The sequence below is a fragment of the Lactuca sativa genome, chromosome 6 (assembly GCF_002870075.4).
Source record: "Lactuca sativa cultivar Salinas chromosome 6, Lsat_Salinas_v11, whole genome shotgun sequence".
NCBI lineage: Eukaryota > Viridiplantae > Streptophyta > Magnoliopsida > Asterales > Asteraceae > Lactuca > Lactuca sativa.
Genome location: NC_056628.2, coordinates 83,501,435 through 83,528,822, shown reverse-complemented (window position 1 = coordinate 83,528,822; position 27,388 = coordinate 83,501,435). Strand labels below are relative to the sequence as shown.

General features: G+C 36.2%; 3 protein-coding genes across 3 annotated transcripts; 2 read left to right on the top strand and 1 right to left on the bottom strand.

Annotated features, from left to right (window-relative positions):
- Window positions 1-245: 245 nt before the first annotated feature.
- LOC111891235 (uncharacterized) lies at window positions 246-2,143 on the top strand. Its single transcript, XM_023887304.2, has 2 exons — window positions 246-453; window positions 723-2,143. Exon 2 carries the CDS (start codon window positions 729-731, stop codon window positions 1,911-1,913), a length of 1,185 nt encoding a protein of 394 aa, XP_023743072.1. The 5' UTR covers window positions 246-453; window positions 723-728; the 3' UTR covers window positions 1,914-2,143.
- A 4,480-nt stretch (window positions 2,144-6,623) lies between these two features.
- Window positions 6,624-9,195, top strand: LOC111891249 (uncharacterized). Its single transcript, XM_023887320.3, has 2 exons — window positions 6,624-6,930; window positions 7,897-9,195. Exon 2 carries the CDS (start codon window positions 7,908-7,910, stop codon window positions 9,075-9,077), a length of 1,170 nt encoding a protein of 389 aa, XP_023743088.1. The 5' UTR covers window positions 6,624-6,930; window positions 7,897-7,907; the 3' UTR covers window positions 9,078-9,195.
- A 4,232-nt stretch (window positions 9,196-13,427) lies between these two features.
- LOC111891225 (uncharacterized) lies at window positions 13,428-13,823 on the bottom strand. Its single transcript, XM_023887291.1, has one exon. It carries the CDS (start codon window positions 13,821-13,823, stop codon window positions 13,428-13,430), a length of 396 nt encoding a protein of 131 aa, XP_023743059.1.
- Window positions 13,824-27,388: the final 13,565 nt, after the last annotated feature.

Sequence of the window (27,388 nt, the reverse complement as noted above, 5' to 3'; positions counted from 1 at the left end):
ACAAAATAAAAATCGTAGGCGTGTTAAAAAAAGATTAAAGAACAAACACATAAATTAATCCAAACTATATTAGATTATTGGTATAACATGTTGTAAAGGAAGCTTAAACTTCAAGTTATCTTGGGCTCACTAGTCAGTTTAACGGGCTGGCCTGATATGCATGCGAGCAGGCCTGATGTTGGGCTAGTGTATGCTGCTCAGTTGAGGTCGTAACTCGTAAGTGGTAACGTTTACGGTTTACCTGATTTCTGCCTTCTATCTATTTCTTCACCACTGTCGTCTTTCCCAAATCCTAGATCAAAATAACGTTACTGCTACCACCGCCTTCACCACCATTGTTTACACCTACCACAACACCGTTTCCTCACCACCTGTATCACCGGTCATCTTCTTTCCAAGCCCACACCACTCTCCGGCAACGAACCTTAAACCCCATTTCGAAGAATAAAATAGGTCAGATTTGTGTTTCTCGTCGCTCACAATTTATTTTTTGATTCTTGAAGGATTTTGCTCTAAGTTTTTTTGATTTGAGTAAGGTTTTTATAACTTCACTGAATTTTGCTCTAAGTCTTTTAATTGGAGTTGTTTCTTTATGTGGTATACTTTGTATATTACGACATTTTCAGCCTAGTTCATAAAAACGAGGATTGTAAGGTTGTGGAGATTAATCAGTGGCATGGTGTTATAATTAAATTTCAACTAAGTGTTGTTTTATGTATTAGGGGGTCATGAAGACTGTTAAAAGCATCTATAAATTGGGTCAAATTGTTGAGCTTAAGCAAGAAATCGAGATCTTAAAACAGAAGCAGCATACTAAGAACGATTTGATTGGGAATCTAGACATTAGAATTTCCAAGCTTAAAAAGGAAGACTCTCAACAGTCAAAACAAATTTCTGATTTACAGCTCAATCTCGGCGCTCTCACTGCCGGATTCTTTGACTTGGAAAACAAATTAGTCAGTGAATTTGGCGACAAGTTCAAAACATCTGCATTTAGCGACAAGTTCAAAACATCTGCAACTGAGGCTTTTCAAGATAATATATCTCCAAGTGTACCTGCTCCAGCTTCTCAAGATGTTTCTCACCAAACCAGTGGAACTCGCATTGTTGATTGTTTTGATAAAGAATCTGCTTCAGCTGATCCCAGATTAATTATGAAACAAGCTCAAGGAAAATTACTCTTCAAGAAAAATTCCGATAAAAACATCCGAGGAGATCGCCCGCAACTGAGTGTCACTGAGCTTGACAGAAAGAGGTTCAAAACCAAGTATGGAGATCGGACAAGAATAAAGGTGTGGGGATTTTCTGCTGAGAAGAACATCTGGGTGATTAAAAGGAGTAGTGGAAATGTGGAGTATTATAAGCATCAGAATGATTTTTGCTCTTGGACCAAAATAGATCTTACAGAACTATCTAATGCTCCTTTCCACAACCCATCGAATGATCCTCGAGGGACTAATTTTAAGCTCTTCTTGGAAAACCAAGTGAAGAGAAAATTCGATGGGATGAAAACTGCAGAATCTTTTGTCAAGAAAGCAAAGGGCGTATTTAATCCCAGCTCCAACCGTACCATAAAAAATGTGATGTGGCCTCCTACCAAACAAATGAAACAAATTCCACAGTTACCTGACGGGTCTCTGCAGAATATGGAATACTGGGTATTTGATGAGGCCACAGGCACCGCTGTCATCGAGCTCCCGACTCGAGGGATTCGTCTTCGTGAAGCAAAGGATCTTCTTCAGTTCGGTGAGCGGGATATCCGTACTTTGGCGAGACATCAAATTGTGGTCAACGATGATATTCAGGAGATCATCGCTAAAATATTCACTAGAATGGTTGGTGAAATTATCAACAAGAAGATGTGGGCAGGTGCCTTGGGAAGGTCAAATGTGTCGAATGTCTATAGGTCATGACCTTAACAAACTAAGGGGGAGATTGTTAGGACATATTTATGTTGGTTTGTGCTAGACTTTTATGTTTTATATAGCGTTTTCGGTTGGAAATTAGGTTGCTGTTTGTGTTCCCTATAAATAGGAGACTTAGATGATCGGTTTTGGGTTAGCTGTTTTCGGTCATTGCTGTGTGTAAGATCCTTTGTACCTGACGATTTCGATTAATATATAATTGTGCGCATTTGGATCGATATTGCTTCTTCTTCTTCTTGATTCATTCTGATTTGATTCATTGATATTATTTGATCACTAGTTGGTTCATTATTTGGGGACTTACGGTTTATGTTGCCAAAAATTTTGTTAACATTTTCATTCGATAAATTTGATTTTGTTTGATGATGATGGTGTTGGATTTCTTGTGGTTTTTCTTGCTTTATCCCTTTTTATATGGTGTTAACACTCTTCTTTTTCTACATAATTGTTGGAGTCGTTGAGATTGAGAAAACATCGACTGCCGAATGACATCATGTGGTCGACGCAGTGCGAAGTTTTTCTTTGTTTCGAAGGTGGCTATTGTGAAGAGGTGTTGGTTGCTTGTCAAACAGTATTCAATACTCGTCTAGTACTCATTTAGAGCCTTCTTGAAGACTATATCATTACTTTCCCTGCCTTTTCGGGACAATGATAAATTGTAGATGCCAATAACGTTGACATTTTGTGTTCAAATCCTTCCGCTTGGTATTAATTTGTTGTACCAATTCATTCAATAGTATAAAGATGGTAAGAACGGGGTGTCGAACGCTTGTGAACGAGTATGATTCCAATTAAAAATATCCACTATTAATTAAACTAGAAAATAATAGTAAAATAGGGATTTCTGATTTTAAAATTCAGAAACTTCTAACATCAATTTTAAACAACTTATGATGAACAAGTAATTAAACTAAATAGAATATATTAGATGCGATTTAAAAAAATATATAAATAATACTTTTGTTTAGATTTGATTCACATCTCTTATGGTTGATTTTGTTAAGAGTACAATGGATTCAATTTTGTTATTTATCGATTCTTAATATGACTAGCATCATTAACATCATGGTCAGACTATTAATCCTTTAATTTTAACAAATTATTAATTGTAGTGATAAGTGAACTAATATTTCTAAAAATCAGGCTTCAGGTCGAATTATGAAAGAATTGAATATTAAATTGACAACTGATAATAAGAATCAAATTTTGATATAAGAATGACTATCACATATATACTCACACATAAAAGTTACCAACTTCTCTATTTAACCCTAGGTATATACATAACCCTTTGTCATATAATCTTAATGGTCATAAAATCATATGATTTAACTATATTAAGATAAAATAATCATCTAACCTAATAATATTCGGCAATAAACATTAAAGATAATGACTTTAACATATGGGGATCTTTAACAAGCACATTAAATTCGAAATAATTGAAATCAATACATAGGTTCAAGTTCATCTACTCTAAACGAAAGTAAATGGTTTGTAGTCCATAACTAAAGTAGAAAAACAACTAAAAACGAAGAGAACTTTCCTAGACATTATTAGAAAAAGAAAATCGAATGGTTAGTTGTGTATCGTCTCTCGATCTTTTCAAATCTTGCTCCAATAACGATCTCTGGTCTCCAAAGGGTTTTTGAAGGCTCTTTGGTAGTTATGTTCGAAGAAAACTTGTTGCATACTTGAGAGAATGAAAGAATATCATATTTATAGAGTTTTCAAAAATTACACCACCGCAACATGGTGGAGGTATAACTATGCCGACGTCTTTGAGCATATGACTTACTGTATGCGGCAATTTCACCCTCGTACCTTTTTTTTTTTTTTTTTTTTCTTTCTGACATACGTCTATATCCCGAGTTCAAAACAACAAATCAATCATTTCATTCCAAGTATTAGCGTCCAATTATTCGGTGAATGTCTTCTTGAAGTTCTTACATCCGTATATTCGCTGAACTTGTCAAAATAACATTTCACATCATTATTGCGTTTATATGCTCTATGGCTGTCGACTTGGATACATGCTCAAACGGATTTTCACAAATCTGTGTACCCTGAAACATATTAAGATCAAAATAGGCTTGCAAAAAAACATATTTCATTAGCAAAAGAAATTTTTAATAAATTTTATATCCAATACATATATATATATATATATATATATATATATATATATATATATATATATATATATATATATATATATGTATAAGTTCAGGTTTATTTGAGACCATTCTAATTTTGTGAGACCGTGAGACCAAATCTAAAAATAATTTTAAAATCCAAAATAAATGGAAAAATCCAAAAATTCTTTTTTTAAATGTTATTTTCGGAACTTGAATTAACTAAAAAAAATATAAAAAAAATAAAAAAAAATCCGTTTTTTTTTTGAAAAATACGTGAAATATTCTAAATAGAATATTTCACTGACATATTCTAAAAAATAATTTTAAAATGCAAAATAAATGGAAAAATCTAAAAATTCTTTTTTTAAATATTATTTTCGGAACTTGAATTAACTAAAAAAAATAAAAAAAAAATAAAAAAAAATAAAAAAAAAATTCTATTTTTTTTGAAAAATACGTGAAATATTCTAAATAGAATATTACACTGTACATATTCTAAAAATAATTTTAAAATGCAAAATAAATGGAAAAATCAAAAAATTCTTTTTTTAAATATTATTTTCGGAACATGAATTAACTAAAAAAAAATAAAAAAAAAATAAAAAAAAAATAAACAAATGCGTCTCACGGTCTCACAAAATATAAGTGGTCTCAAATGAACCTAACCCTATATATATATATATATATATATATATATATATATATATATATATATATATATATATATATATATATATATATATATATATATATATATATATATATATATATATATATATATATAGCTTCTTTGTAGTTGGCAAAAATATGACACCAAGATGGATAATGCAACAATATACTTGATTTTAGATAAATCTAACATTTGCCCATGTCTCCCCAGAGGTTTCAAGCTGCACGATTAAATTTTTTTTACTGTTATTGTCATACGTTTCATACAAATTTAAGTTTCTTCTTAGGCCATGCACATTTTTTGGATTGCTACATTCATGCATAGATTCACAACCCGATACTATCTTGTGTGTGCCTGCGTGTGGAGGTCTGTCCACACCATCTCCTCCGTGTCCCTTCACTATGTGTTGCCATTTGTTTAACAAATAAAATAAACATTCAAAATATATAATAAACATACTTTAAATAAAACTTATAACCAAGATTTGAAAATTTAACAAATGTTATAACTAATTAGGATGTTTAATAACCGTAATCTACCGTCAATCAGAATCAACACTAGAACAATATGTTGGTACAACATCATAATCACTGTCATAGTTTTTGTTATTTATTTTTTCTTCATCATCTAAAGCGTATATATATCATTACCGTCATCTTCATCATTAATGAAATCGTCATCATTTATAGGAGCAATATTTCACCTAGCAGTCACACTTTATTGACCAACTTTATGTAAACTCGTATGGATATGCAAAAATGCCTAAATCGACAACCAAGATAAAATCAGTTGATTGAATGTCGTTCACGACATCTATCTCATTAACATGAATATTTGGATGATCTCAAAGTTTTCGATGATGAACATCTTCGACAACTCTCCGGTTATTGTTATTGTTTCGAGTAGGATCTTAGAGATAAACTGCTTGTTTGGTTTGTGTGGTTAAGATGTATTTTTGATCATCATACCATGTTTTACCGACATACCATTCATGACTAATATTGATAATAATCATATTGTTTTTAGTAATTAAACGTCTATTACTTAATGACGCATTCAACCATTTATCACGAAGGACTACAACTGAGTAAGTGTTTAAATAGTGCAACTCTATGATTTCCTCCGGTTAACAATAAAATGGTTTACTGTCGTCTTTTAATGTAACACCACTATTTTGAGTAGTGCGTCCGAGTTCATGGCTACACACGAAAAATCAAACACCATTTACTATGGACGCAGTGTAAGAATATGCATTAAACAAACAATATGCCAACGCCTTTAATTTGTCAGAGTATAGTATGAAGGCTTATCTTTTTCGAGACGATAAATTTGTAGGAAATATAAAGATTGTATGTTTAAATATTAATATAAATTAGTTATACATTATAAATATATAACATATTTACTTTTTTTTTTCGAACAATGAAGGAAATTCTGTTTTGAAATCACTTTCAGGCGATTTTGATTCGAATTCGCTGGATATGGGACGAAACAATTGAAATAGTTTAAAAAATATATTATGGGTGTGTATCTATTAAAAGAGAAATTAAATATCCTTCTACTATTTCTTCCTACAAATCCTCCTATCCAATTGAATAGTGACATGTATATCATTTAATGCTCATTTAATGATATTTTAATACATTAATATGACACATGTAATCATTTAATTGAGTAGGAGGATTTGTAGGAATAAAAGTAGGAGGATATTTAATTTCTCTCTATAAAATAAAAACTTGTTATCCTATGATATATTACCATAATTCAAATGTATAACTAATCTATTTTTGTAATTAGTATATTTTTCTAAATTATCATGTATCAATAAAAATAAATTGAAGTAAAGTATTATAATATTAAAATAATAATAATAAAAAAAATGTATTTTTTTTTATTTAATCCAATTTAACTTTAATTTTGGTATATATACTTTGGGTCGGCAGGTGGCCCACATCGGAGGCCCAAGATAGCTATCTCGTTTGAATTGGTTAGCACACGATTACTTTAGTGCCCGACAAATTCGGGTAAAGTTTCAAATGGCAATAAAAGAAGCCAAGAAGGTGGTGCCATTGCCATCTCCACCATTCGTAGTGCCAACGCGGGAAATTGGACAACGGCGATGTCTGTATCAATGGCGATGCTTCCTCTCAAGAGCTTGTTTCCATAACTCCTTTACATCTTCACGTCTCACTACAAGGTACTACTAAGTTATCATTACTTTAATTTCAGTCAACTACCTGCAGTTGAAATCGATAGTTTTAGAATCACAATCGAGTCAAATTCGATGAAAACTGCACGATTCTGTTTATAAAATTGCAGATTGTGCAGTTGCGAGATCGAATGGTAGAAAAATTTACGTTTAAGTGTGCACTTATACATATACACATAGCAGACTTGAGAGCTGATTTTCAGTATGATAAGACGTAATTGATATGATTATGGACTTGTGATTTTCGTTTTTAAAATTTATTAGATTCCTACAGTCATATCAACAAAATTTTGTTTTTTAGTAGCGCGAAGAGGAGAATGTTCGAGTATTTTACAAAAGTAGCTTTCTAAAAGTCAGCAAGTTCGTTCGGAGGACATTTCGTTCCCTGTTTTCTCTAAATTTTTGACATAAACTATTGTGTTATTGTGTAAGATAATGTGTTGCTAAAGAGATTTTCATATATTTTTAAAAGATTAGTTCCAATTTATAAAATTCTAACAATTGTTATTGCGAATAGGAAAATGATGAGTATCAAATTCGTATATTAAAGTACCCTAAAAACACCACGCTTTTGGCAAGTCTGTTCAGATGAGCTTCTCATTCCATTTAAACAAATCTTTTTCTCCGATTTTATTGACTAAAACTTTGGAATAGCGTAAAAGCAATTGTTTCGGGAAAAAGATTCTCATATACTTTAATTTAAATTCAACCTCTGAGCTTCTAAAGATATGTGCGACTACAGTATTATCGCAATTACTTCTTTGATGATCTTTGTTTTACTGAAGAATGATTCTCATATTCTTTCTTGACTTCTTCTGTTATATTTGGTCAAATATATATTACTTATAATAAAGTCGTAATTAGTTTTATACGCTCTTTTCATCCTCATGTTTGGCCTTTTCTTCTTTGCTAATTTCTGCAATCTTGTATCTTTTGTTTTTGTTTAATTCACAGCATCCATCATCATGACAAGTGTTATTCTCCGGGAAAGAAGTCAAGAATCTTCAAATCTTCATACTCATGACACATTCAAGGAGGAAGACGATGAATTTGCTGCTACTTTAAGGAAAGCAGAATCACTCGATTATAACAACTGCATGTGGTTATCTTCAGGTGATGCATCATCATCATCACCATCATCTTGTTTTCATGATAACAGTTTATCTTGTTACACAGACGTTAAAATAGACGCCTGGTTTATCTCTTTATTATCAACAAAATCCCGTGATATATTAAGCACAAAAGCTACATTCTTCGATGGATCCATAGCAAATCCTATAGAAGAAGCATCTTTAGTTCTTGATGAAAGAAAAGAATTCGAGTTTTTTCATGAGAATTTAGAAGAAAAAGAAGTGGTTTCATGGCTAGCAAATGATGAATCCTCTAGTGTTTCTTCAATTACTGATACCACTGATCATGATCTATCGTTTTCTTCATGTTCAAGCTCTGAATACTCTTCAGAAGTTGTGGATATGGAAGAAATTGGTACAAATAAACCACTTTTTTGGCCTTCTGATTGGACATCTGATTGGGATTCAGAAACCAAATGTGATTTATTTATCATGTCACCTCGTAAGAACATGTATAAGTTGGATTCAGAAAAAGGCTGCAATAGAAGGCTTTTATTTGACACACACCAAAAATCCTCCACTAATTTTGATCTAAAAAACAAAATGAAAAACAAGCCTTCAAGATTTAAAAAACCCACAAAAACTAGTACTAAAATTGTACCTCTTGATGATGAGATTGATTTTGGAAGGCTAACAGAAGCTAAAGCTGTCAATGAAAGTGGGCCCATGGACACAAAGACTAAAACTAAAACACCGGTTCTTAATGAGGATTTGAGACTCCAAGTTCTTAATGGAAAAAAGGATTTAGACAAAGGTTGTAGTAGAAAGCTTGAGTTTAGCATAGGTGATGAGGATGATGATACATCAGAGGTAGTAGAAGTCAAACCGTTGACCATGAAATCTGTAAGGAAGCATAGAATAGTATTGGAAGATCTTTTGTTAGTGGATAAGTTAAATGTAGAGGGTGCTATTGAAGAAGCATTGGGGCTTGATGAATTTGATGGGCTTGAGGGTCTAGGATCTGAATTCAACAAAGATGGGTTTTGGCTCATTGAGAATTTTTAATTGTTTTTTTTTCATGGACAAATTGTAATTGTAGCTAGCTATGTATATTCGTGAGTACTACGACTACAAATTGTCTCGCTAAAATGTGTTTATTTAGTTTCTAAAGATCTTTATATCACATATGTAATTTGTTTATTTAGTTTTTAAAGATCTTTATATCACATATGTGTTTATCTCTCACGGATTAAATGAGTAAAATCAATAATTTGGTTAAAAATGAAACAAGTCCTATAGTTGAAGCAACAGAAAGTCGCCTAATTTGGTTCTTTAGTTTTAATGAAATTAACCATCGAGTGGGGCGTTTATGTTCTAACAGTGAATTAAGTTATTTTAACACATTAACCCATTTAAACACAACCGAATTGGTGTGATCAATCCTTTTTATATCGCTTAATGATATCTTTGTATTGACACAAGTTGGAGAATGATGATCTTGAATGCCTAACTTGCCAAGTAAGAGATGATATCTTTGTATCGACTTAAGTTGGAGCATGATGATCTTGAATGCCTAACTTGCCAAGTAAGAGACATAAGCAATCTTTGCCCAAAGCTTTGGTAAAAAGATATGCAATTTGACCCTTTGTGTCAACATTGTCTTAATCTCTTCAAATTCCACTATTTCTCGAACAAAATAACAATCCATCTCGATATGTTTTGTCCTTTCATGAAAAACCGGGTTATTAGCTATATGTCTCGCAACCTGATTATCTCAAAACAATGGTGTCGGACCATGTTGTGGCAGTAAAATACCTAACAACCAACACATCCACAAAATCTTGCTAACGGTTGTCGCCATTGACCGATATTCCGCTTCAACTGAAGAGCGAGACACCACTGACTGCTTCTTTGTCTTCCTGGGAGTTGGAGCTCATCCCAAAAGCATCAAGTATCTGGTTCGTGATCATTGCGTCTATGCACCGCCAAATCAATCGGCATCATAGTATACAACAAGATTCAGTCCACCATTTTAGGAATAAAAATGCCTTGTCCTGGTGTCGTTTTGAGGTATCTCAACACTCTTACAACTACATCTATATTTGTCGTGGTGTCGTTTTGAGGTATCTCAACACCCTTACAACTACATCTATATGACTTTGTCTAGGATCAAAGACAAATTAGCTGAGCATATTAACAAAGTAAGCAATACCTGGTCGTGTTGCTTGTAGATAAAGCAATCTTCCAACAAGACGATGATATTGACTTGCATCAACGCAAGGACTCTCATCAATCTGATCTAACTTCATATTTTGTTCCATTGGGAACGAGGTGGGTCTACATCCCACAATCTTCAAGAATATCAAAGGTATACTTTCTTTGATGAAGAACGATACCTCCACTTATTCTAGCAACCTCAATGCCCAAAAAATACTTCAAATGACCCAAATCTTTAATGCTGAATTCTTTATCAAGAAAAACCTTCGTTCCCTCAATCCTTGACACGTCGTTCATGATAATTATTACATCGTCAACATAAATAAGGGCAACAACAAAAACTCCTCCCTTATTGTAGATAAAAAGCAATGCGTCGGCTGTTGATTTCCAGAAACCAAGTCTCGTGAGTGACATGGGGAACCTTTTGGTACCAGTTTCGCGATGCTTGACGAAGGCCATACAGTGACTTTCGTAACCTGCAAAATCGTGTGTCATCTTTGTTTGAAAAACTATCTGGGATCTTTATATAAACTTCTTCTTTTAGATCTCCATGCAGAAACACATTGTTCACGTCAAGTTGGTGCATAACCCAATCTTTCTTCGTGGCAATGGTGAGCAAGGTTCTAACGGTTACCAATTTTGCAACTGTTGCAAATGTGTCATGATAATCAATGCCTTCCATTTGTGTAAAACCCTTTGAGACAAGTCGCGCTTTGTACCCTTCGATCTTTCCATTTGACTTGTATTTGATTTGTACACCCACTTTGACCCAATAGCATGTTTTCCTTTTGGCAGCTCTTCAAGAGTCCACGTACCATTGTCTTCAAGGGCTTTGATCTTATTTTCAATTGCCATTATCCAATTTTCATTTTGAATAACTTGTTTAAAAGACTTTGGTTCTACATTTGAGCTAATAGCAACAAGAAAAGCTTTGTGACTGTTAGTGAACTTATCATAAGAAATATAATTAGTAAGAGAATGTACCGTTGAAGATGCTTGATGGCTAGTAGGGTGTACATGATTTATCGAAGGAGGAATCTTTACAACAAAAAGCATCAAATTTATTTGATAGGAATTTGGTTCGCTTTTCTCTCATGTTAATTAAATGTTACTGATCATGACCTTCATTGGAGCCAAAGGTTTCGGTAAAAACAGGTGTATCAGTTGTTTCTACAACCATCGGTTGCTCTACATTCCTTTCATCTCCTTCATTTAAACTCTGCTTACTAGTTCCACCCTCTGTAAGTATTTCTTGGTTTATTCCACTTTAAGAGGCAGTTCGAAGGATTCTAACTCATCATCTTCTCTATCAAGGGTAAATTCATCATTAAACTTATCTTCATGATGACCTTGGGTTTTATATTTGTTTGGGGCGAAAGGAAAAACATTATCAACAAACTTTACATCTCTTGAAATTGTTACCTTGTTGCTATGCATAACGAAAATTTTGTACCCTTTTGACCATGTGGGTAACCAATAAAAACACTTGGTTTCCTCCTTACTTCAAACTTATCTCCCCGTGTGTTAGTATTTCTAGAATAGGCAAGGCAACCGAAAACCTTCATATGAGTGTAATTTGGTTCATGACCAAAAAGGACCTCGAATGGGGTTTCAAAATTTTAAACTTTGGAAGGAAATATATTAATAATTTAAGTTGCTATTAAAACACACTCACCCCAAAATTTTATCGGCATATTAGCTTCAAATCATAAGGCTCTAGCAACTTCTAGTAAGTGTCTATGTTTTTGTTCAACAACCCCGTTCTGTTGAGGTGAATGAGGATAAGAAGTTTCGTGAATGATCCCCATGCTAGAATAGAAATCATTCATGAAACCTGATGTGAATTCTCCACCATTAGTACTTCTTATTTTTTTTTAACATTCTTTCCAAACTGAGTCTTGATCATATTACATAAGTTAAACAGTTGTTAACTGGCTTCTTGTTTGTGTTTAAGTAGAAATACCCACACAGATTTGCTATAATCATCAACCACAATTAAAAAATAATGTGCCCCTGTAAGAGAAGGTGTGCAATAACTCCCCTATATGTCATAATGAATCAAATCAAAGCATGCATTGGTTTTAATGGAACTACTAGGAAAAGGAAGCCTTGTATGTTTAGCCCTAACACATGAATGACAAACTTTATTGTTTAAATTGATCACAAAATTTCCTAAAAAACTTTACTTTACTCAACTTTGAATCTGAAGTATTACCTAGTATCTTGTGCCATACTTCTACATCCAATCTCGTCATCAAAGCCTTCTTCTTTTCTGCCATTGAATCCATTTGATAGTGAGACGCATAACAGATAAAAGATTGTATTTGAATCTCAGGATGTACCAAACATTCTCTAGTTTTATCCCATTTAGGAGGTGACAAAATCGATTCCCTTTAACGGGCACCGAGTCTCCATTAGGAATGGTGACATGTGGCTCATTGTCACAAATGGCTTTGATTTCGAAAAGATTTTGATCAGATGTCATATGGTTTGTGGCTCCTGTATCTACAATCCAAGAGCCATCACTTTCTTTGTTGTCAACCATGTTAATAGTAGGTTATGTGTTAATCCTTGCATCATGTTTGAAGTGTTTGAGTATGACCTTGTACTGTTCATCCGATAGAATAGGGACCTGGTTCACATCGTAATTATCCATGGAAGCTTTTGGTTTCCTTTTGTCCTTCTTTCCTTTTCGGGCCACCATTCGAGATATCAAATGAGTTTAAACCAACCTTATTTCTTTTGTCCACTTCTTACACAAAAGGTGCATTGTTCCACTTCATTTCGATTGCTTCGTTTCACCTCCTTTGCCACACCTTTGTTGCGTTGGGATGTAAAATCAACACTCTATTCACGTTAAATGGCGGAACTTTGGAAGGCAGTTGCATCTTATATTGGCCTTCTCGCAGTTGATATAGGGCGTTGTTGTTCATCTTCTGAAACAAGATGGTACGTTGTCCCTAAGATCGGTGTTGGTTTGGAAACAAGAATTTGTGTCTTTATTATTGTGAACGCACCGTCAAGACCCATCAGGAACTCATAAAGCTATTCATTTTCTTTGGATTCGATCAATCTCTTACCAAGATCACACGTGCAATGAGGTGTCAGTGATATGGTTTGTATCTTATCCCATAAGGCCCTCATTCGTATATAGTAGGATGAAACGGAAGCATCATCTTGAGATGTATTTGTGAGCATCTATTTCAACTCGTAAGCACATGGTGCGCTCTCTCTTCCGAACATTTCTTCAAGATCAGCCCAGATCTCTGCAACGGTGTTGGCATATTTGACACTTGACCGTATATTTTTCTCTATTGCTGTCATCAACCATCCCTTCACCATGGCATCACATCTCATCCAAGGCATGAAATTAGTGGAACTTCCCGTCGACTTTACAATAGTCTTGTCAACAAAACCTATCTTGTTTTTGGCGAACAAGAAGTTTCTCATCTCCTGAACCCAATTAACATAATTGATGTCTGTGAGGGCATCAGTCACTAGCATTTGTTTGGGATAATCTGAAGCATGAATGTAGAAAAGCGAGTCAGCCCCGATCTTGTTACTGTTGTTGTTTTTTTGATGATTCTGCATCATCTCCGACCATTGTGCAGCCGTTGGCTACCTTCCTCGAGATAGGTCAGTTTAGACCTGCTTTGATACCATGAAAATTTTAATAATCTTATTACTTCATTCAATCAACCCAAAACAAGTATATAAAAGTATTACACCAAAACTTATATTCTGATCATAACAGAAGGCTAAAAGCTAGGAAAAAACAAATAAGATAAATCCTAGAAAACATAATAGGATAACCTAAGCTAATAATAAAATAAATCTTTTATTTGCATATATTAAAATCATGCATATTTAAAAACTAAAATTACACAACGACATGCCATATCTTCTCTCTGAAGCTAGCTCTTTGTGCTTGCTACATGAAGGTCTCATTTCTAGCTCGAGCACAATTAACCTTCAACTTTGTCCACTTCCTAATATACATATTACGAAAATAGTTTGTGAGAAAAAGTTTCCTTGTGGGATACATATTGCATTTCAAATATTTCAAGCATGTATGTAACAAGATGAAGATGCATGTAACAATCTGTAATAACTAGAGTTGGAAAATATACTCTAATCGCAACAGAAACTGTTAGGAAGTAAAGCGGATAACTAGCAAAACCAAAAGCACACAAGACACAATATTTATATGGTTCAGTCAAGGAGACCTACATCCACGGGCAGGAGGAGAGTATTCTTTATTTCAGAGCTCTTAACACAGAGGTTACAAGTACAATTACACAGAGATTCACCTATCACTCTAGAATTCAAGATACAAAATTGACCTAGCATGCATCCCTATTTATACTTGAGGGATTAGACCTAAAACCCTAATGGGCCAAGCCCATAGGCCCATGAAGGGTGTCAATAAATCACAATCCGCCATGCAGCATCATTTGGAACATTCTTGAGCATTATCATCTTCTAAGCATACTTGGATCAGCATGACACATCAAAGGAATCAATATGGCGTATCATGTACCAAAATGGTCCATGATGGCTCAATAGCTTCTTCATGGAGCAACAACAACCCTAGTTGACGTAACAGGGATCTAAATGGCGCAAGAGCATCAAGTATGGTGCACAACATCAATCTTGGAGCAACAGGATAACCATGAGCAACAAGTACATGCATGGCTCAACAAGAAAACAAGATGGGTCAAGAGGAGAACAAGATGGCACAAGAGCATCCCTATTGACCCATCTCTTCATCATGTGGTGCAACAAGGATCCCTTGTTCCTCCATATCCCTTCCAAGTGCTCCAAACCTCCTTCCAAGTGCTCCAAACCTCCTTCCAAGTGCTCCAAACCCCCTTGTACACGATTCGTTCCTTTGGCACTTGATTAGTTCCTTTGTATGATGATCCATTGCTCTCTCAGAATATCCGTTCCATTGTCACATGCTCCGTGAACCCCAAGTGCTCCATTGAGGTCCAAGTGCTACAAATACTTCATGAACATGAGCCAAATGCTCGAGTCACATTTAACAATCTCCACCTTGACTTGAGCATCCTCTAAACTCCACCTCGAACAAGAACTTCCTATCCCTTCCTACCATTTGTCCCTGAAGGGACCTACTTCTTAGGAACATCAACCAAGTCCAAGCAAAGTTTGAACTTCTCCGAGGGCAACGAATTTGTCAACATATCTGCTGTGTTGACCTTGGTATCAATCTTTAGTATTCAAAACTTTTCTCCTTCCAGAATATCCCGAATGAAATTCAACCTGACATGAATGTGCTTCATCTTCTCGTGATACACAGGATTCTTTGCAAGACTCAAAGCACTTTGACTATCACAACACAAGACATGTTTCTCCACCTTCAGACCAAGACTCTGAATAAGCCCTTGCAACCATATATCCTCCTTTATTCCTTCCGTCATGGACATTTACTCGGATTCAGTTGTAGACAAAGCAACGGTATCTTGTAACGTTTACTTCCAATTGATGGCACATCCAAATAAAGTGAATATGTAGCACGTCCACGACCTGCGCTTCAAAAAGTCACCACCATAATTAGAGTCAGCATATCCCACCAATTCACTCTTCGTATTTTCTCGATACACCAAGAAAACATCCGTCGTTCCCTTCAAGTATTGCAAGATCCACTTTACAGCTTTCCAATGAGTCTTCCCTGGATTACTCATAAACCTGCTAAACAAAATAACTGCATGAACCAAATCAGGTCTGGTATAAACCATATCATACATGAGACTTCCAACAACACTAGAGTATGGAACACTGCTCATGTACTTCCTTTCTTCATTAGTAGTGGGTATAGTGCTTGGACCAAGTTTAAAGTGAGCCGCCAAAGGAGTTCCAACTGGCTTGGACTGGTCACAATTGAAGGATTGCATAATTTTCTCAATGTACTTCTGTTGAAAAATACACAACCTCCTTGCTTTTCTATTCCTTTGTATCTCCATCCCCAATATCTTATTTGCTGCTCCCAAATCCTTCATCTCAAACTCATTCTTTAGGGTTGCCTCCAGGTCATTTATTCCTGCCATACTTTGGCTACGATGAGCATATCATCAACATATAACAACAAATATATGAAGGAATCTGGTGACAATTCCTTTGAGTAAACACAATTGTGAAACTGGTTCCGAGTGTAGTTCGAGATCGTGAATGAATCAAATCTCTTATACCACTGTCGTGGAGACTGCTTCAAACCATATAAGGATTTCTTCAGCAAACATACATGGTCCTTCTTGGCATCACGGAACCCTTCTGATCGGGATATATAAATCTTCTCTTCTAAATTTCCATGAAGAAATGTAGTTTTCACATCAAGTTGTTTAAGCTCCAGATCAAATGCACTCACCATGGCGAAAAGAATCTGAAGTGTATTGTGCATCACGACCGGTGAGAACACCTTGTGATAATCAATTCCTTCTTTCTGAGAGAACCCTTTTGCCACCAACCTTGCCTTTGAACCTAGCAGGTTCAACCCTGGTATCCCTTCCTTCTTCTTAAAGATCCACTTGCATCCCACTGGGTTTGCTCACTTTGGTGATGTAACAAGATCCCATGTTTCATTCTTTTCTAAAGATTGCATTTCTTCATTCAAGGCCATCACCCAGTCATTTGCTTCTTTACTTGCCACAACCTCTTTATACAATTGAGGCTCCTCGATGTCAATGTCTTCTCTAGTTGCTAAGGCAAAAGTAATGAATTCAAGTTCACCTAAATTTACACATCCCACATATCTGTCAGGTTGTCGAATAACCTTCTTTGATCTTCTCCTTGCTATTTATTCAGACCCATCATATTTCCCGGCATCAACACCACTGGATGAAGATCCCATGTGTTGCTCTTGGGTTTCATCTTGTCTAGACTGTTCATTGCCGCCTTACTCTTTGTCACTTATCACAACTCTATCTGGAGTTTGGTATGTAAACTCCACCTTCTGGCTAGCACCCTGATCTTTGTTCCCTGCTTGACTTGTTTCACTTCCTCCCTGGTTACCCATGGCAGATTCATCAAACGTCACATCTCTACTCATGATAAATTTAGGAGTTATTCATTCTTCTGTACACCACAATCGATAACCTTTTACTCTTGTCACATATCCTAGAAATATTCACTTCATTGCCCTTGACTCAAGTTTACCATCATTCACAAGAGCATATATGGGGCATCCAAATATATGTAAACCATAATAGTCAGAGGGTTTCCCAAACCATACCTATTGAGGAGTCTTCAAGTCTATTGTAGATGATTGTGATCTATTTACCAGATAACATGTAGTGTTAACTACTTCTGCTAAGAATTGCTTGGATAAGTTAGCAAATATCCCCATGCACCTTGCACGCTGCATGAGTGTTTGGTTCATACGTTCTGCCACTCCATTTTTGTTGTGGTGCGTGTTGTATGGTGCGGTGCCTCACTATACCTTCTGCCTTGCATAAATTACCAAATGGAGCATTGCAAAACTCCAACCCATTGTCAGTCCTCAGAGTCTTTACCTATTTCCAATCCTTTTCTCAACCATGGTCTTCCACTCCTTGAACTTCCCAAACACCTCATCCTTCATCTTCAGAAAGTACAACCAAACCTTCCTTGAATAGTCATCAATGAATGTCATGAAGTATGAGCATCCTCCTTGAGACTTCACTGGTGCAGGACCCTACAGATCTGAGTGAACATACTCCAATATTTCCTTTCTTGTACGTTGAATGGTACCGAACTTCACTTTTGCGATGCTTTCCCTTGACGCAAGCTTCACAAAACTTTATCTTTCCAGTAGCCTCTCCACCAAGCAATCCTTGTTTACTTAGAATTGACATGCCATTCTCACTCATGTGCCCCAATCTATGATGCCACAACTCTGTCTTGTCATCACCTTTTAATTCAAGGATTAGAAGATAGCCACCGTTCCCATAACAGTACTGCCTCCTGGTATATAGATCCTTCCACGATTCATCTTCCATTTCATTGTAACCATAAAGCCTTTGGTTACTTTGACCCAGTCACCTTCACCAGCGTAACTCATCCCATTCTTAGCCAATGTTCCAAGAGAAATTAGATTCCTCCGAAGTTCTGGAACATACCAACATCTAACTTCCTGACCATGCCATCATGCATCTTGATCTGCACCGTGCCACTACCTTTGATACTGCTCACCCAATCATCACCCATCTTGACTGTGCCATCCCACTCTTTGAAGGAGTCGAACCAGTCACGATTATACGTCATGTGATAGGATGCTCTAGAATCTAAGACCCAAGCATCAACAGAACTTGATGTACACACAGTTAGTAAATCACCATCTTCCCCTTCATCAAAACTTTCCTGAACCACAGCAGCAGTGTCATTGCTGCTTGATTCACTCTTGGACTTCCCATTCCTCAGCTGTGGACAATTTCTCTTGAAATGCCCCCTTCTCCTTACAGTTATAACATTTCATGCTTGATGAACCTTTATACTTTGATTTAGAACGTGATCTCCCTCTAATTCCCCCTTTCCTCTCTTCTTTCCTCCCTCTCCTTGCAAACAAACCGGAACTGGACACTTCCTCTCCACCTGAAACTTTTCTTTTCAGTTCCTTGGACATCAGAGTGTCCTTCAAATCATTCATAGTGATCGTTTTCCTACCATAAAGCATAGTATCAATGAAATTATCATATGAGTTAGGAAGCAAACATAAGAGAATGAGTGCCTGATCTTCATCTTCAATCTTCACATCAGCACCTTGTAGATCCAAGATGATATGATTGAAGTTATCCATATAATCTTTCACTTTGGTACTTCCAGACATTATGAGAATGTACACCCTTTGCTTCTGATACAACTTGTTCGTTAGTGAGTTGTTCTGGTACTTGTCACAAAGTTTATCCCATAGCCTAGAAGCAGTTGTTTGATCCACAACCTCCCTCAGTACTTCATCTTTCAAACTCAATAGAATGGCATTATGTGCCTTCGTCAGAATATCCACCTTCTTATTAGCCGCCATGTCCTTTGGCAGTTTTGTGTCTCCTTTCCGTGCCACCGCACATCCTTATTGAACTAGAAGAGCCCTCATCTTCACCTTCCACAAAGTGAAGTCATTTGATCCATTGAACTTCTCTAAATCAAACTTGTGAATAGACATCTTTAATCAAAGGAATACAAATTGTAGCTATGATACCACTTGTTAGGAAGCAAAACGGATAACTAGCAAAACCAAAAGCACACAAGACATAGTATTTACGTGGTTTGGTCAAGGAGACCTACGTCCACGGGTAGGAGGGGAGTATTCTTTATTGCAGAGCTCTCACACAGAGGTTACAAGTACAATTACACAGAGATTCGCCTATCACTCTAAAATTTAATATAAAAAATGACCTAGCATGCATCATTATTTATACTTGAGGGATTAAACCTAAAACCTCAATAGGCCAAGCCCATTAGCCCATAGGCCCATGAAGGGTGTCAATGAATCACAATCCGCCATGCAACATCTTCTGGAACATTATTGATCATTATCATCTTCTAGGCATACTTGGATCAACACGACACAACAAAGGAATCAATATGGCGCATCATGTACCAAGATGGTCAATAATGGCGCAATAGGTTCTTCATGGCGCAACATCAACCCTAGTTGGTGCAACAGGGATCTAAATGGTGCAAGAGCATCAAGTGTGGCTCAGAACATCAATTTTGGAGCAACAACATCACCATGAGCAACAGGCACATGCATGGCTCAACAAGAAAACAAGATGGCTCAAGAGGAGAACAAAATGGAGAAAGAGCATCCCTCTTGACCCATCTCTTCATTATGTGGCGCAACAAGGACCCCTTGTTTCTCCATATCCACTCCAAGTGCTCCAAACCTCTTTCCAGGTGCTCCAAACCCCCCTTATACACGATCCATTCCTTTGACGCTTGATCAGTTCCTTTATCTGATGATTCATTCCTCTCTCAAAAGATCAGTTCCTTTGTCATATGCTCCATGAACCTCAAGTGCTCCATTGAGGTCCAAGTGCTCCAAATGCTTCATGAACATGATCCAAATGCTCTAAATGCTCGAGTCACATTTAACAGAAACAATAATATAAGTCGTATGGCACTTACTTTGTAACATCGTGTACCTGTCTAACTATTTAATATATATATATATATATATATATATATATATATATATATATATATATATATATATAGAATGCGAAGGACCCATACCAATTTGAGCTAATCACTTCATGAATACAATTTCACGCAACCAAGCTTAAATAATCCTTCGACTAAAGGACTCAACCATACAAGGGTTGGACTCTGACAAGAGCTACACAATAGATCCAAATCCTTCATTCTAAGATTATGTAACCCCCATAACATGTAATCTAATGTATTCATTTGATGGTTAACTCTCATCGACATGGGTCCCACAAAGCACAAAGCAAGCAACATTCTAGTAGAGGAGCCGACTGCCACTAAAACACGATAAAATCAGACAGATTCTCATATGAACTCTCAATCTTAGAATCCCAGCATCTCGAGCGTACCTTCGTTTTGCCATCACTCTCTCAAGAGTAGCTAATCATTCCTCATGATGACCGACTATGAGCCGCGCCCATCCTTGGGAAAGTACCACCTTCTCATTCAATAACGCAACTAGTCGGCTGTCCCCACACAACTCATCATACCAATAACTGACACACGACTCTTCATTGGTGCCCGGTGACTAATAGATTTAATCCCACAAGGGTTGGACTCAAACAAGAGATGTGTAGCAGGACCAAACCCCTTATCCTAAGATCATTTAAACCATGCAGCATGTGACTTAGCGTATTCACTCAACAGCCAATTCACACGCGAAAGAGTCATACCATAATTAATCAGGGATTCTATAAGAGATAAGGCATCCTATAATCATACAAATCTATCATGCAATTCCTGAAGATCCCTAGCCTATAACTAGCATGTTGTTCTAACATATCACAAGATCATATAACAGTGTGGAAATTTAGGGTCTACTTACTGGCTCCGATTGATCGTACACGTCACATCCTCTTTGATTATTTTGAAAACTATTTTGAAAATCATTTGTAAAATATTTTTCCTTAGTTTAAGACTGGATTCACACGAGTGTTCCTCCAATTCACTCAAACCAAGGCTCTGATACCAACTTGTAACATCTCAAAATTTCAACCAATTAAAAACTTTCAAAACAACCCTTTGACAGAAAAATCAGGATGTGTATGGTCACGCCTTTGCCTTGCCACGATTCTCTGAAACACCTGAAACCATAAAACAAATTTTTTTAGCACAAAGCTTAGTGAGTTACCCCAAAGTACCAACACACAAATGGATAACATATACAAATAACAACATGCATACAGAGCCTTCAGCCTGTCTGGACCGCTTTATCGGGCCTTCAGCTTGTCTGGACCGCTCACAGAACCTTCAGCATGTCTAGACCGCTTCATTGGGCCTTCAGCCTGTCAGGACCATTCTCTGGGCCTTTGGCCTGACTGATGCACCCCGCTGGAATACAACCTTTCCGGGTCGCGCTGGGTCTGTTGACCTTCAGCATTAAGTAGGACCGCCTCAACCCAACCATACACACAAACCATGTCAACATATACATAACATATAAGCATACATATAACATACCAATATAAATATAACCGGGTTTGTTGACTGGCAGCACAAAGCAATACAGTATCAACCCAACCACACATAACATCAACACATGCGACTGGTAAACATATAGCCAGAACAGATAATAGGCAGATCTAACAGATCACTAAGCATAACATCATCCTATCTACCAGGATACAGATCTAACAGATCACCACGGTACTTAATCATACGATAAACAAGGATAACAATCTAAAGGGACGATATTGGTGCCTTTGACCTGCAAGTACAGGGATGACAACTCACCTCAATCCACTGATATGCAAATGACTGCTTGCACCGCCGAACCAGATAACCTTGCGCCAACTAACAACAAATAAATTCCAATTAATAATTATGCCATAATCCATTAACCAAGGTCTCAAATAATAAGTCTTGACTCCTAGGGTAAAAGACCATTTTACCCTTTCCTTAATGGGCCTAACTCAAACTTGGCCCAAGGCCCACTAATGGCCCAACAACACAACCCAAGGCCCGAACCAAACCTAAGGCCCACTCAATGTCCTGAGGCCTAACCAGAGCTCAAACAGATAATTCATAGCCTAAAGAAACAACCCAACCCAAACGAAGCCCATTCCAAAAGAGTCCAAGTCCAAAAAGCCCAAAAACCCACTGACCAGACGAACGTGTGGCGTTCATCGGCTGAACACATGACGTTCCCGATAACTTCCAACTTCTTAATCCAATGGTTTAATCCCTTAAGCCCAAACGTCCAAAATCTAAGAATAGATCAATATAAGCGACTTAATCCATAAAGTTGAAAGCATTAATCCTTGCATGGCTTAATGAAGTCAAATCACCGAAGATGAACTCTAAATATCAAAATCACTCCAAAATGTCGTAAAAACTTCTTAATACAATAAGACTTCAGTCCCAACTTCCAGATCTGATTCAAAGGACTTCTTAAGTCATAAATTTTTATACTTTATGACTTAGCATAACTTAATGGGACTCAAATCAAAACCCTAAGTTCCGAACTTCATCAAATGGATACCAAATCATGCATGAAAGGTTTATACCCATCAACATCCAAACTTTATGACTCTATAACCCCAACAAGGGCCAAATATGAAGTTCAAAGGTTCTAGAGTAACTTCTACTCATAAGAACCACCACAAAGGGACCAAAATCATAACAAAGTGCCACCTAGATAGATCTACATCAAAGAGTTGTCAAGGTTGAGATTTTATACCTCCAGAAGTGAGATCTAGGTGAACAAAGCCTGGATCCAAAAGCTCCAAGTCAAGCAATCACTCTTCCAGAAGTTCCTTCTTCCTCATCAAGCACCAAAAACACACATAAATCACTTCAAAGCTCAAGAATCACTCAAATAGGGGCTAGGGTTTCGTTCTTAGGGTTAGAGAGGATGGATGCTGAAGAAAATGAGGCTTGTAGGTGAGTTAAGGTTTTTAAATAAGGTCCAAGACCCTAAATTAGGGTTATCATCTGACCAACGAACGCTCAACGTTCCCCAAAAGTATCCGCACCCACTTTTCCTATGAATGCCATGCATTCCCACCTGGTACGCCTTGCGTACCCGGTTTGGTCCAAAACCCTTTTAACTTCAAATGATCATAACTTTTGCATCCCTTATCTATTTTCGACGTTCTTTATATCCACAAAAAGGTAGCGAGAAGCGTTACACTCCTATCAACTCATACCGGCCTAAAGACCTTTCGAACAAAAATCCAATTTCCATAAAAGCCCGAATTGACACTTTACCGAAATACCCTTAGACTCCAAAACACGAACCAAACACCTGGATCACCTCAATTACATTACTCACACCCAAATGGGTCTAGATCTCACATTTTCAAAGGCCTTAAGTCTTACAATGACCGATTCTCGGGCCACGGCCTCAAATTAGGAATCGATTTGGAACAAGGCGTTACAGAATAATTATATAATGTAGGACTAACTTTTAAGGTTGAATTAGTAAAGTATTAAGCGTAATGTATTTTATAAAGGTAATAAAATGAATTAATAATTATTAGATATTAACATTGATTAAAAATATTATTTTGGTTTAAATGTTAATAATAATTATAAGTCTAAGGGTTTCAATGCAATTCCGAGATCATCATTTTGTAAGAATAATGGGGTTCAAGGTAGGTTTTGTCAATTTTAAGCAACTTCAAGAATGGTAGAGGCCAAATTCGGAAACATGGACAACTTGTTCCCTACATCAGAAGCAACTATTATGGGTATCACCTTCATTGTTTTCTTTTGGACGTATATTTCAGAATCCCTACAAAAGACCAAGACTTAGCTAGAGAATTTTGGTGAATCGGTGTGTGCTCTTAGGTGCAACAGAAGAGAGAGAGAGAGAGAGAGAGAGAGATGGAGAGAATAATAGAAAGGGAGCTCAGGTAGCAAGCAAAATATGGTGGGTGTAGAGAGCGCATGAATGTCATAAGTATCCTTCGACAATTAATGGTTCGAGAGAGAAGGAGACATCGCGTCCAATAAGTTACACCTCTGGCGAAGCTTTTTAGCTGCAAATGGGTCATCCGTGTGTGTGTGTGGTTGAGCTCAAGTTATACCGAGGAAGAAATAACGACGAAGTAGAAGTTTCGGAGAAAGAGAAAAATGAGTGTAACGTAGGGAACATCTTCATTTGTGGTGTATTTGACGGGTTATGAGCATAACATCATTCTTATGGTGTACATGCAACCCTAATGCTTTGGTTCTAGGTTTTCCTCAAGTTATACATGCAAACAATCTTCCAAAGCATAGACGCTAATCTAACATGTCTAAGAATGAAATTCATATGTAAATAAGGGTTTGGAATCTTACCTTGATTGTTATGTAGCAATAATAATCACAAACCTCGTTGATCTTGACTTCTGAAAGCCTAGTGCCCCAAGTGTTGCACCTCTAATCGAGTCACAAACACTCTATGCAAAGGATAAAGTAAGAGAAAGGAGAATTTCGACTACTCTAGGGTTTCTTAAGCCTTGGATGAAATTTCCATTGTAATGGGGTCTATTTATAGTTATGTGGGTTGCTAGGGTTTCATATAGAAACCCTAATTCTCTGCTTAGGCCTTAAGCAATCCATGGAGACCACCTAGAAAGCCCTTGGACGAAATCTTCTTGGACTCTCCATAGATTTCGTCCAATCCCTCTCTATTAGGAATCCATGGCCCAACTAGCAACTATCAGATAATTACATTATCAGTCCCCTTTATTTAATCAGTCTCTTTTGATCACCAAATTCAAACCAAAATAATTTCTGATCAATACTAATTAAATAATATGATTTCCAAACAATATATTAAACTTGTAATATATTAATAAAACCATTTTCGAGTACCAATTTATTACTTATATAATAAATTCTACTCTCTCTCCTCTTGTCATCCTATCAAGTTGCAAAAGTGAAGGCAACCCAAAAGGACCATGCTCATAATCGGGTCAAGTACATACCAAAATAGTTATAAGCTTAGACACCTAATCCAACAGTCCCCCACTTGGATAAGTCTAATAACTATTTTGCAAGTACGACTTCAGAACCTGATTAGCAATCATAGCTTTCAAAAGCCGCTGTCAACTCTGATCTTATCAGTAACGCGTCCTGTAGATAAGGGATCATATATTCCTCCATTCTAGATATCATATAGACATGATACATGGATTATAATCATTCTCTCTATCTATGTGTTATTTCCCAATTTTCCGATTTATGAAGATTGATAACAGACTACAATTGAACACATCAAATTAGTCCATGCATGGCCAAGCGCTTAGGGTGTCATCACTAAATCATTGAGGGGCCCAAAGATATCGCTTTTATCCCACATTGGGTAAAAGGAATGGATAAACTACGACTCAAATGCTTTCTTGTACCTACTCATCAAATCACACATAACAATATGTTTTATAACACCAAGTTACTGGTGCGTTTACATATGTCAATGTGAAACCGACTAGTAAATTACAACTCGCATGTCTCAGTTTCAAGAATATAAGATATTATCGTCTCACTAATCACTCATGATAAAATCTATGAAGTGATTCAAGTGAGCGTGAGTTTAATCCAATACTCAAATCTTATTTCAGGAGTACTCATGAACACCGCAGCAAACTTTTGCTATGTCTAAACGCTTTAGACAATCTACAGTCAGATTCATGACATTCTAGCTTCAATACCTACTTCCAAAGTATTTATCGATTGTGGATGGTTTGAATAATCTTATTATTCTGGAAGTCAAAACATGCAAAGTGAAACACAAGAATAATCGAATCCAATATGGCCCCAAATTTTGAGTATAAATAAAAAAAACCTTTTATTTAGTCACCATATTGATAACACATTATTCATTGTATAATGTTTCGGATAATTAACTTATTACTTGAATTATAACAACAGTTGTCCCATGCTCCAAGCATGCACATTGTGTTTACCTATGATCCATACTTTGTGAAATAGGTCAATTGAACACATTTCAACCGATACTCATTTCACAACTCCTAATCCCTATCATAAGTGTAAGAATACCAAATTCTTGCCACTATTAGGATATGTTAGATTCTAACATTTATGCAACGATCCTTTTATAATGTCACAGCACCAAAGCCAGCAAGACTTTGCCAATGAAATTACAAAGTGCTCTATTGGAGATTGTTACAAGGCAATTCTATAGATATGAAGTCTCACATTCAGAGTACATTCCTTTGAACATCCTTTTTGCATAAAAGTTTCTAATCTAGACATAGATTCTGGATATCTAACTCCCATTTATGGAAACATTTCCATATTTTCCATATGACAACTCATTCTAAATAGAGTCCTATCTATTCATAATAATGTCAATATGGTCCATTCATTACTATAATTCCAACTGCCCACAAGGACCAACCCTTAACGAACCTGAGATTCTCCTTGACAGTTGTTTAATTATTTTAGTCATATCCGGTTCTGGTCCTTTTCCCTCTTAATGCCCTAGGCATTTGGAAAATTTAGAATGGTCAAATATTACAACATATGCAATCGATCCTATACCAGAAGCGTATAGGACACGATTCATGAAAAAACGTGATACTTTACCAGTTTCTTGCTATAATATTGCCATATATAGAATTCTTTTAAGTTGAACCTTTTCAGCATAACATCCATATATGTCTTTTGACTAAATTTGATTAAAATTTCTCGATCCAAGCTTTTAGATTTTGAAATGAAGTATAATATTCTCTCCCTTAATTATAGCAAAACAACTTTTCAACCCCTGCAATTTTGCAAAGTGAAAGTTTAGTTTTCTATAATTAATATTGCTAACTTGCAACACTAAAAATAATAATCATGCTCCCACAAACATGATAATTATATCCATACCAGCATAACATTTATGGTCCCATTAGTTTTGACACGTATTCAGAAAGCACTTGGACTTCTAGAAATCAAGACTTATTGACTTCCAAAGTTCATATTTTTAATACGATATGCTTCGATAAGACTTTATCTAAGCTTCT

Bases quoted from the DNA above. Each gene is read 5' to 3' on its own strand.
- LOC111891235 (XM_023887304.2), top strand. From the start codon at position 729: ATGAAGACTGTTAAAAGCATCTATAAATTGGGTCAAATTGTTGAGCTT.
- LOC111891249 (XM_023887320.3), top strand. From the start codon at position 7,908: ATGACAAGTGTTATTCTCCGGGAAAGAAGTCAAGAATCTTCAAATCTT.
- LOC111891225 (XM_023887291.1), bottom strand. From the start codon at position 13,823: ATGATGCAGAATCATCAAAAAAACAACAACAGTAACAAGATCGGGGCT.